The 14,416-nt window shown below is 33.3% G+C and overlaps 1 protein-coding gene across 12 annotated transcripts in view; it reads left to right on the forward strand.

Moving 5' to 3' along the window:
• Positions 1-14,416, forward strand: part of LOC117319586 (centriolin-like) — a 105,533-nt gene that overhangs the window by 83,896 nt on the left and 7,221 nt on the right. For 5 of the 12 annotated variants that reach the window (XM_033874372.1, XM_033874385.1, XM_033874378.1 and 2 more), the window contains 12 exons: positions 2,052-2,327; positions 2,897-3,114; positions 3,596-3,753; positions 4,553-4,626; positions 5,336-5,524; positions 6,069-6,122; positions 7,402-7,503; positions 8,309-8,378; positions 8,670-8,770; positions 9,406-9,489; positions 10,823-10,963; positions 12,141-12,227. In XM_033874372.1, the coding sequence (XP_033730263.1) occupies positions 2,052-2,327; positions 2,897-3,114; positions 3,596-3,753; positions 4,553-4,626; positions 5,336-5,524; positions 6,069-6,122; positions 7,402-7,503; positions 8,309-8,378; positions 8,670-8,770; positions 9,406-9,489; positions 10,823-10,963; positions 12,141-12,227 (1,554 nt within the window). The remainder of the gene's footprint in view (positions 1-2,051; positions 2,328-2,896; positions 3,115-3,595; positions 3,754-4,552; positions 4,627-5,335; positions 5,525-6,068; positions 6,123-7,401; positions 7,504-8,308; positions 8,379-8,669; positions 8,771-9,405; positions 9,490-10,822; positions 10,964-12,140; positions 12,228-14,416) is intronic. The other 7 variants (XM_033874405.1, XM_033874412.1, XM_033874440.1 and 4 more) reach the window with 4 other exon arrangements.

Consider the following 14,416-nt stretch of genomic DNA (forward strand, 5'->3'; position numbering starts at 1 on the left):
ACTATGGCCCAGAGATGTGGGAAATAAACCTCAAACAGTGAGAGGTAAAGGTAGGGGCATATATATGGCCCAGAGATGTGGGAAATAAACCTCAAACAGCGAGAGCTAAAGGTAGGGGCCATAACTATGGCCCAGAGCTGTGGGAAATAAACCTCAAACAGTGAGAGGTAAAGGTAGGGGGCATAAATATGGCCCAGAGCTGTGGGAAATAAACCTCAAACAGCGAGAGCTAAAGTTAGGGGGCATAAATATGGCCCAGAGATGTGGGAAATAAACCTCAAACAGTGAGAGGTAAAGGTAGGGGGCATAACTATGGCTCGAAGATCTACGCATTATACTCCTGATATAGTTATCACCTATTTAACTATATGTAAAACTTTGTTACAGGTATAATTACATTTCACCAGTATTATTTACATTATCTCCTTGTTACTGGTATAATTACATTTCACCCTGTATTATTTACATTATCTCCTTGTTACTGGTATAATTACATTTCACCAGTATTATTTACATTATCTCCTTGTTACTGGTATAATTACATTTAACCAGTATTATTTACATTATCTCCTTGTTACTGGTATAATTACATTTCACCCAGTATTATTTACATTATCTCCTTGTTACTGGTATAATTACATTTCACCAGTATTATTTACATTATCTCCTTGTTACTGGTATAATTACATTTCACCAAGTATTATTTACATTATCTCCTTGTTACTGGTATAATTACATTTCACCCAGTATTATTTACATTATCTCCTTGTTACTGGTATAATTACATTTCACCCAGTATTATTTACATTATCTCCTTGTTACTGGTATAATTACATTTCACCAAGTATTATTTACATTATCTCCTTGTTACTGGTATAATTACATTTCACCAGTATTATTTACATTATCTCCTTGTTACTGGTATAATTACATTTCACCCAGTATTATTTACATTATCCCCTTGTTACTGGTATAATTACATTCCACCCCATATTATTTACATTTCACCCAGTATTATTTACATTATGTCCTTGTTACTGGTATGATTACATTTCACCAGTATTATTTACATTATCTCCTTGTTACTGGTATAATTACATTTCACCCAGTATTATTTACATTATCTCCTTGTTACTGGTATGATTACATTTCACCCAGTATTATTTACATTATTCCCTTGTTACTGGTATGATTACATTTCACCCAGTATTATTTACATTATCTCCTTGTTACTGGTATAATTACATTTCACCCAGTATTATTTACATTATTCCCTTGTTACTGGTATGATTACATTTCACCCAGTATTATTTACATTATCTCCTTGTTACTGGTATGATTACATTTCACCCAGTATTATTTACATTATTCCCTTGTTACTGGTATGATTACATTTCACCCAGTATTATTTACATTATCTCCTTGTTACTGGTATAATTACATTTCACCCAGTATTATTTACATTATCTCCTTGTTACTGGTATAATTACATTTCACCCAGTATTATTTACATTATCTCCTTGTTACTGGTATGATTACATTTCACCAGTATTATTTACATTATCTCCTTGTTACTGGTATGATTACATTTCACCAGTATTATTTACATTATCTCCTTGTTACTGGTATAATTACATTTCACCTTGTATTATTTACATTATTATCTCCTTGTTACTGGTATGATTACATTTCACCTTGTATTATTTACATTATCTCCTTGTTACTGGTATAATTACATTTCACCAGTATTAGTTACATTATTCCCTTGTTACTGGCTGATATTGTAGAGTGGCTGTCAATAAAGGCATGTCTGATAATAAGCCCACCCATAGTTTACTGCCATCTTCTGATTACACATTTCCTAATGCCCCTGGGACTAATACGTTATTATAGGATTATTATTATCCATGTTAAAATATCAAATATTTCATTATAATTTTGATAAATATATAAAAAAAAAAATTATCATATATGAATTTATTTATTAATTTTAATTCAAATAACTTTGGTGAGGTTGATAGCTACAAATATTTCTCTCCTTAACATTCCAGGAATGTAGAGAACAATTGCGAGATCTAGAGATTACCAAAAGTGACCTGGTGACTGCAATCAAAAGTAAGAGGGGAGAACTCTCCAAAGTAAAGGAGGAAGTGGAAACAGAGGACGAAGTGTTACAAAAACTCATTGGTTCTGTGAATAAACACAAAACAGAACTCAAACATGCGTACGATATGCAGAAATTGGAGCAAACCAATCTTAATAGTGTTAAAAGTACCCATGCACAAAAAGTGGCAGAACTGGAGAAAACGCAGCGGGAACTTCTAGCTGTAAGTGTGTGAAGAGTGTGTACTTGACTGGTCATAAACTGACTTTATATTAAACTCATCACCTTGCTAAACAGATTTAATTGGCGATATCAAGTTAAACAGTGTAATTTTCACTTTTCAATAAGATCAATGCTTAGGTGTTTTTAGACTAAGCAGCTAGAATTTTTAAGAAATATGATAAAACATCTTTGACCACTAACTTCCCTGTGTGTCTGGGTCACTCTAAACAGCTACCGGTAGGTCACTCGATCTTCACAGGTGTCTGGGTTACACTGGACAGGTGACTGGGTCACTCAATCTACACAGGTGTCTGGGTTACACTGGACAGTTTTCTGGGTCATAAATCCTGAATAATTGTTGCTTAAAGACTGACTTATTTGTGTTAAGATCATATTTGCATAGACAATCTTTAATGCATCGTTTTCGAGTGTTCTATCATATATCAGATTAGATTTACTACCTCCTTTATTTGACCTTTGACCCAACCTTAAATATCAACTAGGCGTCCAATTCTGTATCTGGCTTTCTGTTCATCCATCAGGCAACCTTATGCATGTACTCTGTTGTAGGAAAAGGCAGAACTAGAACAACTAACGTCAGAAATCAACCGTAAAGCCTCAGAACTAGAACGTTTCCGCCAGGCTTTAGATCGCGACCGACAGGACACCGAGCGCCTCAGTCTGGACAAACGATCTCTGGAGGACCGCATAGCGGCCATGACTCGTGAGAAGGACATGCTGGACGATAACTGTAAATCACTAGACAACAAAATTAATCAAATGAAAAGGTAAGGTCATTTGTGTCCAACACGTTTGTTATAACTGAATATCGTTATTGTAAGATTATTTGTGTCCAACACGTTTGTTATAACTGAATATCGGTATTATAAGATCATTTGGTCCAACTCATTTATTAATTAACAAATGAGTTGGACCAAATGAGCTTAAGACTGAATATTGGTATTGTGAATTTGATATGACCCCATTTAATTATACAAATTCTACTACTAGTTGTGACCAATACATGGTATATCATTCCAAGGGAAATTTAATTTTTCTTTCTACCTTGTATTCATGTGATGTAACTGAATGTAAGTTAAACCAATCAATTCTGAAGTGTCACGTGATATTTTTTTAGTTTCTAACCTATTTGACCCATCTAAATGTGAAGTACCACACAATAGATATATGTATGTAATATATTTCCAAGCTCTCCTTGTCACACAGTTGGAGTAAAACTGTAGATAACATTGTGTGTTTTTGTCACAGAACACATAACATTATAGAGGAAAAAATGGACACCTCTGCCAAACGGCTGGAGTCATTAGAGATAGAACTACGGCAAAGAGAGAAAGAAATGGACGAGGCGAATCATCAGAGAACTGCTCTACAGAAGGAAATACACTCCCTCAAACAAACTGCTAAAGGTAACCGCACATTTATATAAACTATCAAAGGTAGCCACACATTTATATAAACTATCAAAGGTAGCCACACATTTATATAAACTATCAAAGGTAGCCACACATTTATATAAACTATCAAAGGTAACCGCACGTTTATATAAACTATCAAAGGTAACCACACATTTATATAAACTATCAAAGGTAACCACACATTTATATAAACCATCAAAGGTAAACACATTTATATAAACTGTCAAAGGTAAACACACATTTATATCAACTATCAAAGGTAACCACACATTTATATAAACTATCAATAACCACACATTTATATCAACTATCAAAGGTAACCACACATTTATATCAACTATCAAAGGTAACCACACATTAATATCAACTATCAAAGGTAACCACACATTTATATCAACTATCAAAGGTAACCACACATTTATATCAACTATCAAAGGTAACCACACATTTATATCAACTATTAAAGGTAACTAGACATTTATATAAACTATCAAAGGTAACCACACATTCATATAAACTGTCAAAGGTAACGGCACATTCAAACAAACTGTCAAATGTAGTTTAAGATCTGAAACAAGACTTTAATAGCCTTCCATGTTTGTAACAGAATTATGGCTCCCCCTTCTGCTTCCCTATAGCAGGCATTGGACCAGTGATGGCTGTAGATAAAGACATGAGAGGAAAGGATGAAGGGGGAAAGAAGTTCAGTAGTGTGGCCTAGTGACTGATGTAGTGTGTGGAGAAGCTGTCGCATGTGAACTGCCATTTTCATTCTCTTTTTTTCTTTCAGAAACAAAATCCGAACTGAAAGCACTGAAAGAACATGTGAGAGAAGCAGATGATCAATCGAGGCATTTAGAACAGGTATATGATACTACAGTAAGACTTCATTGACTCTATAGTGGACGAGGAGCTGTCCAAAATCATAGAATCAATTGATTGGCCTGTATAACTCCTAGCTATATACATTGTATTATATACCCTTTTGGTTAGGTTGAGTTCAGGGTTGATGCAGTAGGTATGGGTACATGTAACTGTTTTTGACCAGAAAACATTCAAATAGATGTGTAGGGCTATATCGCAACAAATCACAGAACATCTGATGGATATCTTTGGACAAGTTTACTTCTGAAATCAAGAGCATTTACTATTGTGTCACTGTATTAGATTGATGAGCCAAAGAAATCAGCCTCATAAATGATCGATAATTTAATAAAGGGTTCAAAACCTGTAGGAAAAACCTACGGTATTGAGATATTATTAAGATCAGATCAGAGTGTTGAGATATTACTAAGATCAGATCAGAGTGTTGAGATATTACTAAGATCAGAGTGTTGAGATATTACTAAGATCAGATCAGAGTGTTGAGATATTACTAAGATCAGATCAGAGTGTTGAGATATTACTAAGATCAGATCAGAGTGTTGAGATATTACTAACATCAGATCAGAGTGTTGAGATATTACTAACATCAGATCAGAGTGTTGAGATATTACTAACATCAGATCAGAGTGTTGAGATATTACTAACATCAGATCAGAGTGTTGAGATTATTTGAAAACTTGTTAAACAGGAACTCCGTGAAGTTACTCACCAGCGAGATGAATCTAAGCTAGAGATGGAATGTATGAATGAAGCGATCCGTACAAGTCGACATTCATACGAGGACTACATAAGACAGGAAAAACAGAAACACGAGGAGCTTCAGGACCTTCTTAAATCTGTGGCCGAGAAAGAGTTTGAATACCAGGAAGCACGCATGGTAAATAAACGAGAACAACGTTTACATTTGGCACGATAGTCTCCCATTACACTATTGTTAATCTTGTCCATATCTATGAGTGTATAGGTGTGTGCAGTCTGGACTTGGCGCAGTGATACATTGTTCACACAAAATGGTACATTGTACACAGAATGTAAGCAAATAATATGGCCACTGCAATCCTGGAGACTTCACCTCGGCTATGAGAGAGCTTGAGACCCTGTTAATTTATCCACTAAAAAATTCAAAATATCTATAACAAATTGATTTATGAAATGGTATGGTGCAACACTAGATATATTGGTCCAACTTCTATGTCTTGTATCAGTTCTGATATTTAGGGGGTGCCTTAGTATATTGTACAGTGAAGTTTATGTGACAGGAGCTCAGATGAAGATATGATTTTAATCTGATTGTTACCTTGAAAGCTCCGAACAAATCTATGTAGTTTTACCAGCTAAGAGTATTATTTGGAAGCATCAAATGATTTCAATGATGTATAAATTATGGGTACAAAAAAAACCTTCCTTTTCCTTTCATGCAGGCTCTCAGCAAAGTAAGAAAAGAGGTTGAGAGGGAGGAGAGTAAGCTGAACAAGGTAGGGGATACAGTACTAATACCCACTTACTGCATGCATCTCTAATTAATTCTTAAAGCAATGTGTGACATTTATAACTTCAACCTATTTTTATATTTGATCACGTCTACTTAAATTTTAATATACCATGAAAATGAGAACAGTTTATTTTTTATTTCCCTGTACACAATTATCTGTTTTCACTATTACTGTTAAGAATTGGTTAATTCCTGGAGTTTTTTTTTCTCATTTCGAAGCTTTGTTATGAATGTATAATTTCACATTAAGCATTGAAAACTGAAATATACCAGTAATTTGTACTTGAAATCGAATTTCAAAACAGTAAAGTATATACACGTTTATATAAATGATGGAATATAAAGTTTGAAAATTTGACTCAATAAATATTAATTTCAATAATAATTACTTTAAAAATAATTGCTAATTTTCTAATCAATAATTCATGCAATAACTCAAACTTTGCATATTTCTTTATAGATGGTTTTGCTTCAAATGCAACTACTTCAAACTTCTCAGTAACTCTCAATTAATGCTGTAGTTAGTTATTTTGATACATGTAGCTCTCATCATTTTCATTGACATGATTGCACATTGTCATGTTTACACATTGTCATGGTTACACATTGTCATGGTTACACATTGTCCTGTTAATTTTAATGATTAAAAAGAATTGAGATAGCAATAAGATTTTTTTTGCTAAATGATGAAAAAAGAAAGACAATGTAGTTGGCAAATTTAGATATCCCTTTATATACCAGACATTAATTCAAATTAGTTGTCATGAAATTGATCAGTGGTTAAAGGTCAATTGTAGCCATGGTAACCGACTTATCACTATGACACTCGCCATATTTATGCTCAAAGCCTGTTCAGCCATTTCATGATGTCCAAATTCAAAGCAGAATTTCACATTCACAATCTTTATTTTTAAAGTCTTATTTTATCATTGATTATAGATCTTATCATATCATATTTCTCTGTACTTAAAACACTCATTTTACATTTTCGATTCCAACATTTGAGCAGTGGATATTTATTTGTTGGATTTATTTTCATGTACATCAGATTATGTAAACATGGTTTGTAGCACAACCTTGAGAATGTATTTACATGTAAAAGCTGCATCTTTCCAAAATCTGTAACTCTGAGACTGTCAGACTTATAAAGGGAGGATGGGGTAGTTTGTAAAGTGATGATGAGGTGAGGCTGAGCCGACTTTGAGGATATGACTGTAGTTACTGATCTGTGAACTATCTCCTTTGCCTGGTGGTGTTTTCAGCTGGTCAGTAATGCTAACCTTGAACTGGACAGTATCAGGAATGACCTACATGATAAACAGTTAGAGTTAGAGCAGGCCACTCACTCTATGGAAAACTTCAAGGTTGGTTTTTGCCTGTACTGCCCCGTAGCTGAGAGACTAGCTGTTAATGAAAATTGGTATCTGAAATTGAAACTTCAAGGAATTTCTATTTCTTAGTTTGGCCACAATCCTTTTTGTCCTGTGTGAAATATAATCTGTGAGTTTACTACAAAATCAGTACTCCATAATGGCCCATTTCCCTTCTACTATTAATGTAACCAGTTATAATGAATTAATGCTATTAACATACCTGCAATGATAACTTATAGCTTTTAATCCTTCTTTGGTGATATGATATTCAAGTTTTTTTGTCCATTGAATATCAAATCACAATCTATCGAAGTATTGACACAGAAGGAATACTGTATAATGTTTTATCGTGACCTTTCATCGTATATTTGTAATTCATACGTTCATTGTACATTTATGTACATTTTCTGTATATTAAATATTCATTTCTTCATTCCATTATCCATTAATTTATTGTTTAGTGTAGAGTCTGAATGCTTTTAATATTTATTTTCATTTTAATTTGATATTTTCTGTCTCTTGAGTTTCTTCACAATATTGTTTCAAAATTTTCCAGTAACTTGTAAAATTTCACAGTCAAACACATTGCAGCTGACTGCACAGTGTAACACGAGATCTCAACGAAAAAGCATTCCTCAGTTTGATTGAGTTTCTAAATGAGCAAATGATATTTTGATCTGCCATTTTCTTACAGAATTATATAATACATTGCATGTGTGTATAATGTGACATAAAAGAAGTATTAGTTGTAGGAAACAATTAATGTATTATAATTTCTATTGTTAAAATATTACAGAGAGAAACTGAGCAGCTTCAAGCTAATGAAGAGAAATTTCATGAAATGGATAAAATTATTAAAGATCTAGGTAAGTAATGGGTATAAAGATAATTATTGTGAGTTTTGTTAGAACTTACTTACTATAGATCTGTTAGAGTATATTGAAATCAATTCTTGTATACATGATGATCAGCTTATGACAGGTTTTCAGACTCCTTATATATATTGAGGATCAGCAGTGTAATATTGTCCAAGCTATTAGGCCTTGGTGTCATAATTACAGATGCTTTTCAATTTTTGAAAGGGATTTCACTTGTATCTAATCAACAAGTATTTTAATGAATGAAATTGTAAACTGCTGACTTGATGTTGTTGACAGAGAGAGAAGTAGCCAATCGAAATGAGGAGAAGAGTGAGTTAGCTAAGGCTTTATCTCGGTCCTATGAAGAGCTGCAGAAACTACGCACAGAAGCTGCTCAAGTAAGAAGCTATATAAACACTGGCTAGTATTCAGTACTACGCTACTCTCAGTGTCTCTCTGTAGATCAGCACGGCTCTAGATCTGCTACTGTTTTTTCCAGGATTTCAAGCGTGTGCGGTTCTGAAATAGCAACTCTTATTGGTTTTATGACATCTTCTGTCTTCCATTTGTAGATGAAATAAATTTCCCTTAATGGTGGTGGATAGATGATAATTACCTGTAGATTTTATGCTCTACTTGATTTTGTTTTCAGTTACATTTTTGGTTATAAAATATTGTAATGTCTTCTTTTTTAATATTTTGAATGTTGATTCTCCTTCAGTAGACACTGTCCAAACCTAACCAGGTTCTGTAATTTAGAAAGTAAATGATGAAAAAAATTTTTCGTAGTTGTGTCCTGTCTCAATTTCTAAACAAAAACGAGAAGCTTCATTATTTTTTTGGACTATATTGATTTACTGAAATAATGTGCTGGATCTTGATATTAAAGTATCTTCTTTCTCCCAAATTCTCCACTTAATCATCTCCCTATGTAATTTTTCTATGATGATTATCTCCCTTGTATTAACTCTTTGGTGTTTGTGTTTGAACCTCCTATGTATACCTTAACCTACCTCATGTGTTGCACCTTTAGGATCAAACAAAGACAACGAGAGAACGTCTTCAGATGGAAAATGCTCTGCATGATATGCAGGTTCAGTTAGAATTAGCAAAACAGGTAACTTCAGGAGACTAGAGTAGAGTCAGCATGTACATGCATGATATCAGGTCCAAGTTTCTCAAAACTAGACTTATAGATACAATATTAAGTCAATGAAAACTTTTTTTGAATTTAAAAGAAATCAGGTTGGGAATTTTGAAATCTGGCACAAGGGCTGAATATCTGCTGGTATTTGAACTACAGTGTTCTGTTCGATGAGGGTGTGTTCTGTTTAATGTGGTATCAATTAAAATCTTATATCAATAAAGAAGATATTGTTTATAAATTTGTTAATTGACCAATCTTGATGTTTTCTGAATGGGTTCGTGATATTTACTGGGTATTTTTGGTGTAGTTTTCCACACTATAGAGATGCTTGGACCAGACACTTTTGCATGTCAGAAACCTATAGACAGTCTGCTAGTGAAAGACAGTGGCTTTTATAACAACAAATGTGCTTATGGTTTGACATGACTTTAATCTATATACAACCTAACAGAGTATCTGTGATACATATTTAAACTGTAACAGGTCATCTATGTTCTATCTCTAAATATGCTTTTATTGTTAAAAAAATAAAAGCTGAAATTACATTACAGAATTATATACATTAATTTTAGTAAATGTGATAAACATGAGATAAAGTTTGACATTATAATAGTGTACGAGTTGTATGAGCCTTTACTTTTGTTATTATTTGTGTCACCAATGGTGATGGAAACATGGAGACATACCCCGTAATACTGTGATATTGTGACCTTGTGTCCTGTACTTAACACATCTCACACCTGTATATTACCAATCATCACTGACCTTTCTCACTCTGTAGGATTCTAATGCACTGCCTGTGTTGTAAGATGTTAAAGTTAAATGTGATCCAGTGTAGTTTACTTTTTAAAGAAAATCAGCTGAAATATTGAAGAAGAAAAAGAAGTTTTTCCTATATTATATATCTATCACTTCTTACCTATAGATCTACACTTGCAGTATTTAATCTACTTCCTTAAAACTAACAAATAGATCAGATTTACATGCAGGTACTAGTGAGCATGTAATATTACCTCATATATATATAAAAAAAATTAACAACAAAAATCTATTTGAAAGAATTTCTAATGACATTCTCAAATGAAAAATATTTGAAGATATTTCTTTAGGATTTTTTTTAACACTTTTGAAGTGAATGATTGGAGTTTTTGTAGTGGAGGAAATAATTTGATGATACATTTAACTTTGTTGTGAATGGTGTAATTTCTATGTTAGAATTCATCTGATGTTTTCATAGAGTATAATTATCGTTTGTGGTGTTGTGTGGCTTTTACCATAGCTAAACCAATATTGACCCTCACAGGAGATGAAACATATGCAGAAGAGAACAGAGTCACAGGTGTCAGAACTCCAGAACATCGCTGAGGTCCAGTTCAACAAGGCAAACAGACTAGACAGTGAGATTGCTAGAATCCGCAAGGACAACAAGGAGATGAGGAAGCAGGTCAGCATAGGGTCAAATGTAGAGGTCATAGGTCAATTAAGGGTCAAACATAGAGGCAACAAATCAACATGGGGCCAAGTTTACAGGTCAAAATGGCGGCAAAGTTAATAGGTCGATCAACATATTGCTAGAGTACACAGGCAAATGTGGGTTATAGTTCATGGGTCAATAATTAATATGGTATCTTATAATAGATCAAACATAGTTGGAATGTACAATGTACTGATCATAGGTCATATTGAGGTCAAAGGACAACAACCCAAGGTTAAAGGTAAAGGTCACCTTAGTGTATTATGTCTGTATATGTGTAAACATAACTTGAGACTTGAAGTAAGTCATGTATGTTATAGGTCAAAGTTATCTCAATATCTAGACCACTTACTACAGAGTTAGACATCCTGATGGAATAGCTAGGCCTTTCTGCAGATCAAGCAATGGTCAGGGTAATCAAGTGGTCACAGCTCAACATGTACTATCATTTAAAAAAAAATTTGGGGATGGGTCATCTAAAGATCACACTGGAAATAAACATTGGTGTCACATTAGAAGTTCACACAGATCATCGATCTTCACATGCTTTGCGGCCTGACCTATAAATACCTCATGGTTATTGATGTGTTATCCTGCAAATTACTTCAGCTTTCTTTTGCATCACATGTCATCAATATTTGTTATCATCAATTCATTGTCCATTCTCTAATTAATCATTAGCATTATTTCATCATTTCTTATGTGTGTCACACTGTAGTAAGATTAAAGATTTAACCTCACATTAACTTGTATGGTGCCTGGGTCTCTGTTGTGGCTTTGGTGTCTGTAGTGATACACATGTACACCTGTATCTTATACAGTATTTCACCTGATAAGAACCCGTACATTGTATTGACTCCTACCTATACTTACTAAAGTACCCAATTCCTTTACCATAATTTTAAGAGCCATCGTCAGAAACCCATGAGACTGTGAACTTGTCATTTGACTCAAAGTCTTGTGGGCTTTCCACGATGCTGTTAGGCTAACTTTGAGAATGTTTATATAATCTGCAAACTGCAAATGGTCTAGGTTTCTTACCTGAACTAAGTACACAGGGATCTCACTGGGTTCAATATTGTTAACTGTCAATACTTTTAACATTATTGAAGGTGAACTTAAGTTTGTAGACAATATCTCATTACAGCTACTAACCCAAAATGAAATCCTAGAAACTGAGAACATGATAGAGGAGAAACTGCGAGAACTTGATTTTAACTGTGAGGAAGAGAGTGTAAGTATTGGAAGGTTTATATATATAATTCTACACCAGATTTACCCAGGAAATAACACCTCTCCCTGTCTCTGGCACCACACTTAACATGGGTTCATAAAAGTGAAAACACAAAATATTACGCCACTCTCAGCATGGGTTCTGGTTACAACATGAAACAAACCTTACCATTTTAACATTGAGTCCTGCAGTTAAAGCACTTCCACCCTAGCATGTTGTAATTGTTAAAGCATGGAAAATCAGGCCACTCTCAGCATGTATTCTAAATAAAAGACAAAATATAGAATATTTATAAACAATCTTTAAATGGTTTCATTTGTTAAAATGCTAAAAAAATACTCCTAGCTCAATCTAAAATAAGAAAACATACTCCTAGTTTAATAAAAAATCAAAACAATCACTCCTAGCTTATATCCAACAACTTTAAAATGGATTTTAGATTGAAACAAAAATCTTCTCAAATCTCTTCGAAGAAGAGGTATAGCTAGTGTTGTCACCCCGGTGTTGGCGCTGGTTTTCTAATATTAAAATGTTTTTGCAAGTGTTGAAAGGCATACTGATATTTGGTATTAGGGACCCTGCTTGGTTATGCTATCCCTCCTAGAGTCTAACTTAAAGATATTTTTGGGGAAAAAACCTGCTTTAGTTTTTGGTGTAAGTGTTGAAAGGCATTAACACATCACTTTAGAATTGTGCTACGCACGGTACTGATATTTGACGTTAGTGTCCCTGTAGGGTTAGACTATCACATGCCAGAGTTGTGCTGAAAGATATCTGGGGAAAAAAACTGCTTTTTGACATATTCTGGACTTTGAATTTTTATGTGAACAAAAACTTTAAAGTTTACACATCAGTAAACTTGTCACATCGAAAACAAATATTTGTTCCTTGGATGCAAACATCAAGCATCAACGAACAGTACCAATTTATAGATTCTAATTATTCGTTGACGTACTGCGAGACGAGCTATGCTGTTCTACAACAGCTCTTGTCTATTTAGAAATTTTGATGATATTATCCACAGGAGAAAAACAACAACAAAAAAACAACAAAAAATGTTAGTGAACTTTGAATCAAGAAATCAAGAAGCCTTCCTTTATATGGATCATCAGTATTAGCCCTGCTCTGTTTACTTCCCTGTGGTATAGGTGTCACTCTAGAACAGTATATAATGTATACACCTTTACTAATCCTCGTTCTTTTTCATTAATTAACTGTAAATAAGTTTATCTAAAAGTATTTTTCTAAGATATATACAGGTATTGTCTTAAGATTATTTCTTCTAATTAACAATATTATACAGGAATATAAATTAATATTCTTTTAAAAACTATACATTTCATTAAGAAATTCATGATAATTTTATAGTAAGAAAAATATTTTTTCAATTTCATACTTGTAAAGTACAAACTATTTTAGTTTGTTCTACTTTAAGATAATTGTGGTAAAGCTATTGTTCAAGTTCTAGCTGACTAGAATCCTCAACCTAGGTGTTTGTAAGATTTATATATTTTTCACTGTACCATATTATTAGTTCATAGTTGTAGTTGTAAACATTTTTGATGGGTATCAAACATCTGTAGGTGGTCAAGACATGTATTATTAAGTTACATGGATATTATTTTTACTAAATTATTCATCATAAACACACGGTATGATACAGAGGATATGTTAGGTTTTTTGTCACACATGAATGAGTTATAGCTACAGTCCTCATTAATGTACAGTACTGTAGATGTAATCTGTTGGATAGTTGACAATATAATGTTATGTTAATAATTTACTGGTATAGCTACAGTCCTCATTAATGTACAGTACTGTAGATGTAATCTATTGGATAGTTGACAATATAATGTTATGTTAATAATTTACTGGTATAGGTACAGTTGTCATTAATGTACAGTACTGTAGATGTAACCTATTGGACAGTTGACAATATAATGTTATGTTAATAATTTACTGGTATAGGTACAGTCGTGATTAATGTACAGTACTGTAGATGTAATCTATTGGATAGTTGACAATATAATGTTATGTTAATAATTTACTGGTATAGGTACAGTTGTCATTAATGTACAGTACTGTAGATGTAATCTATTGGATAGTTGACAATATAATGTTATGTTAATAATTTACTGGTATAGGTACAGTCGTGATTAATGTACAGTACTGTAGATGTTATCTATTGG

This window comes from Pecten maximus, chromosome 2 (genome assembly GCF_902652985.1).
Source record: "Pecten maximus chromosome 2, xPecMax1.1, whole genome shotgun sequence".
NCBI lineage: Eukaryota > Metazoa > Mollusca > Bivalvia > Pectinida > Pectinidae > Pecten > Pecten maximus.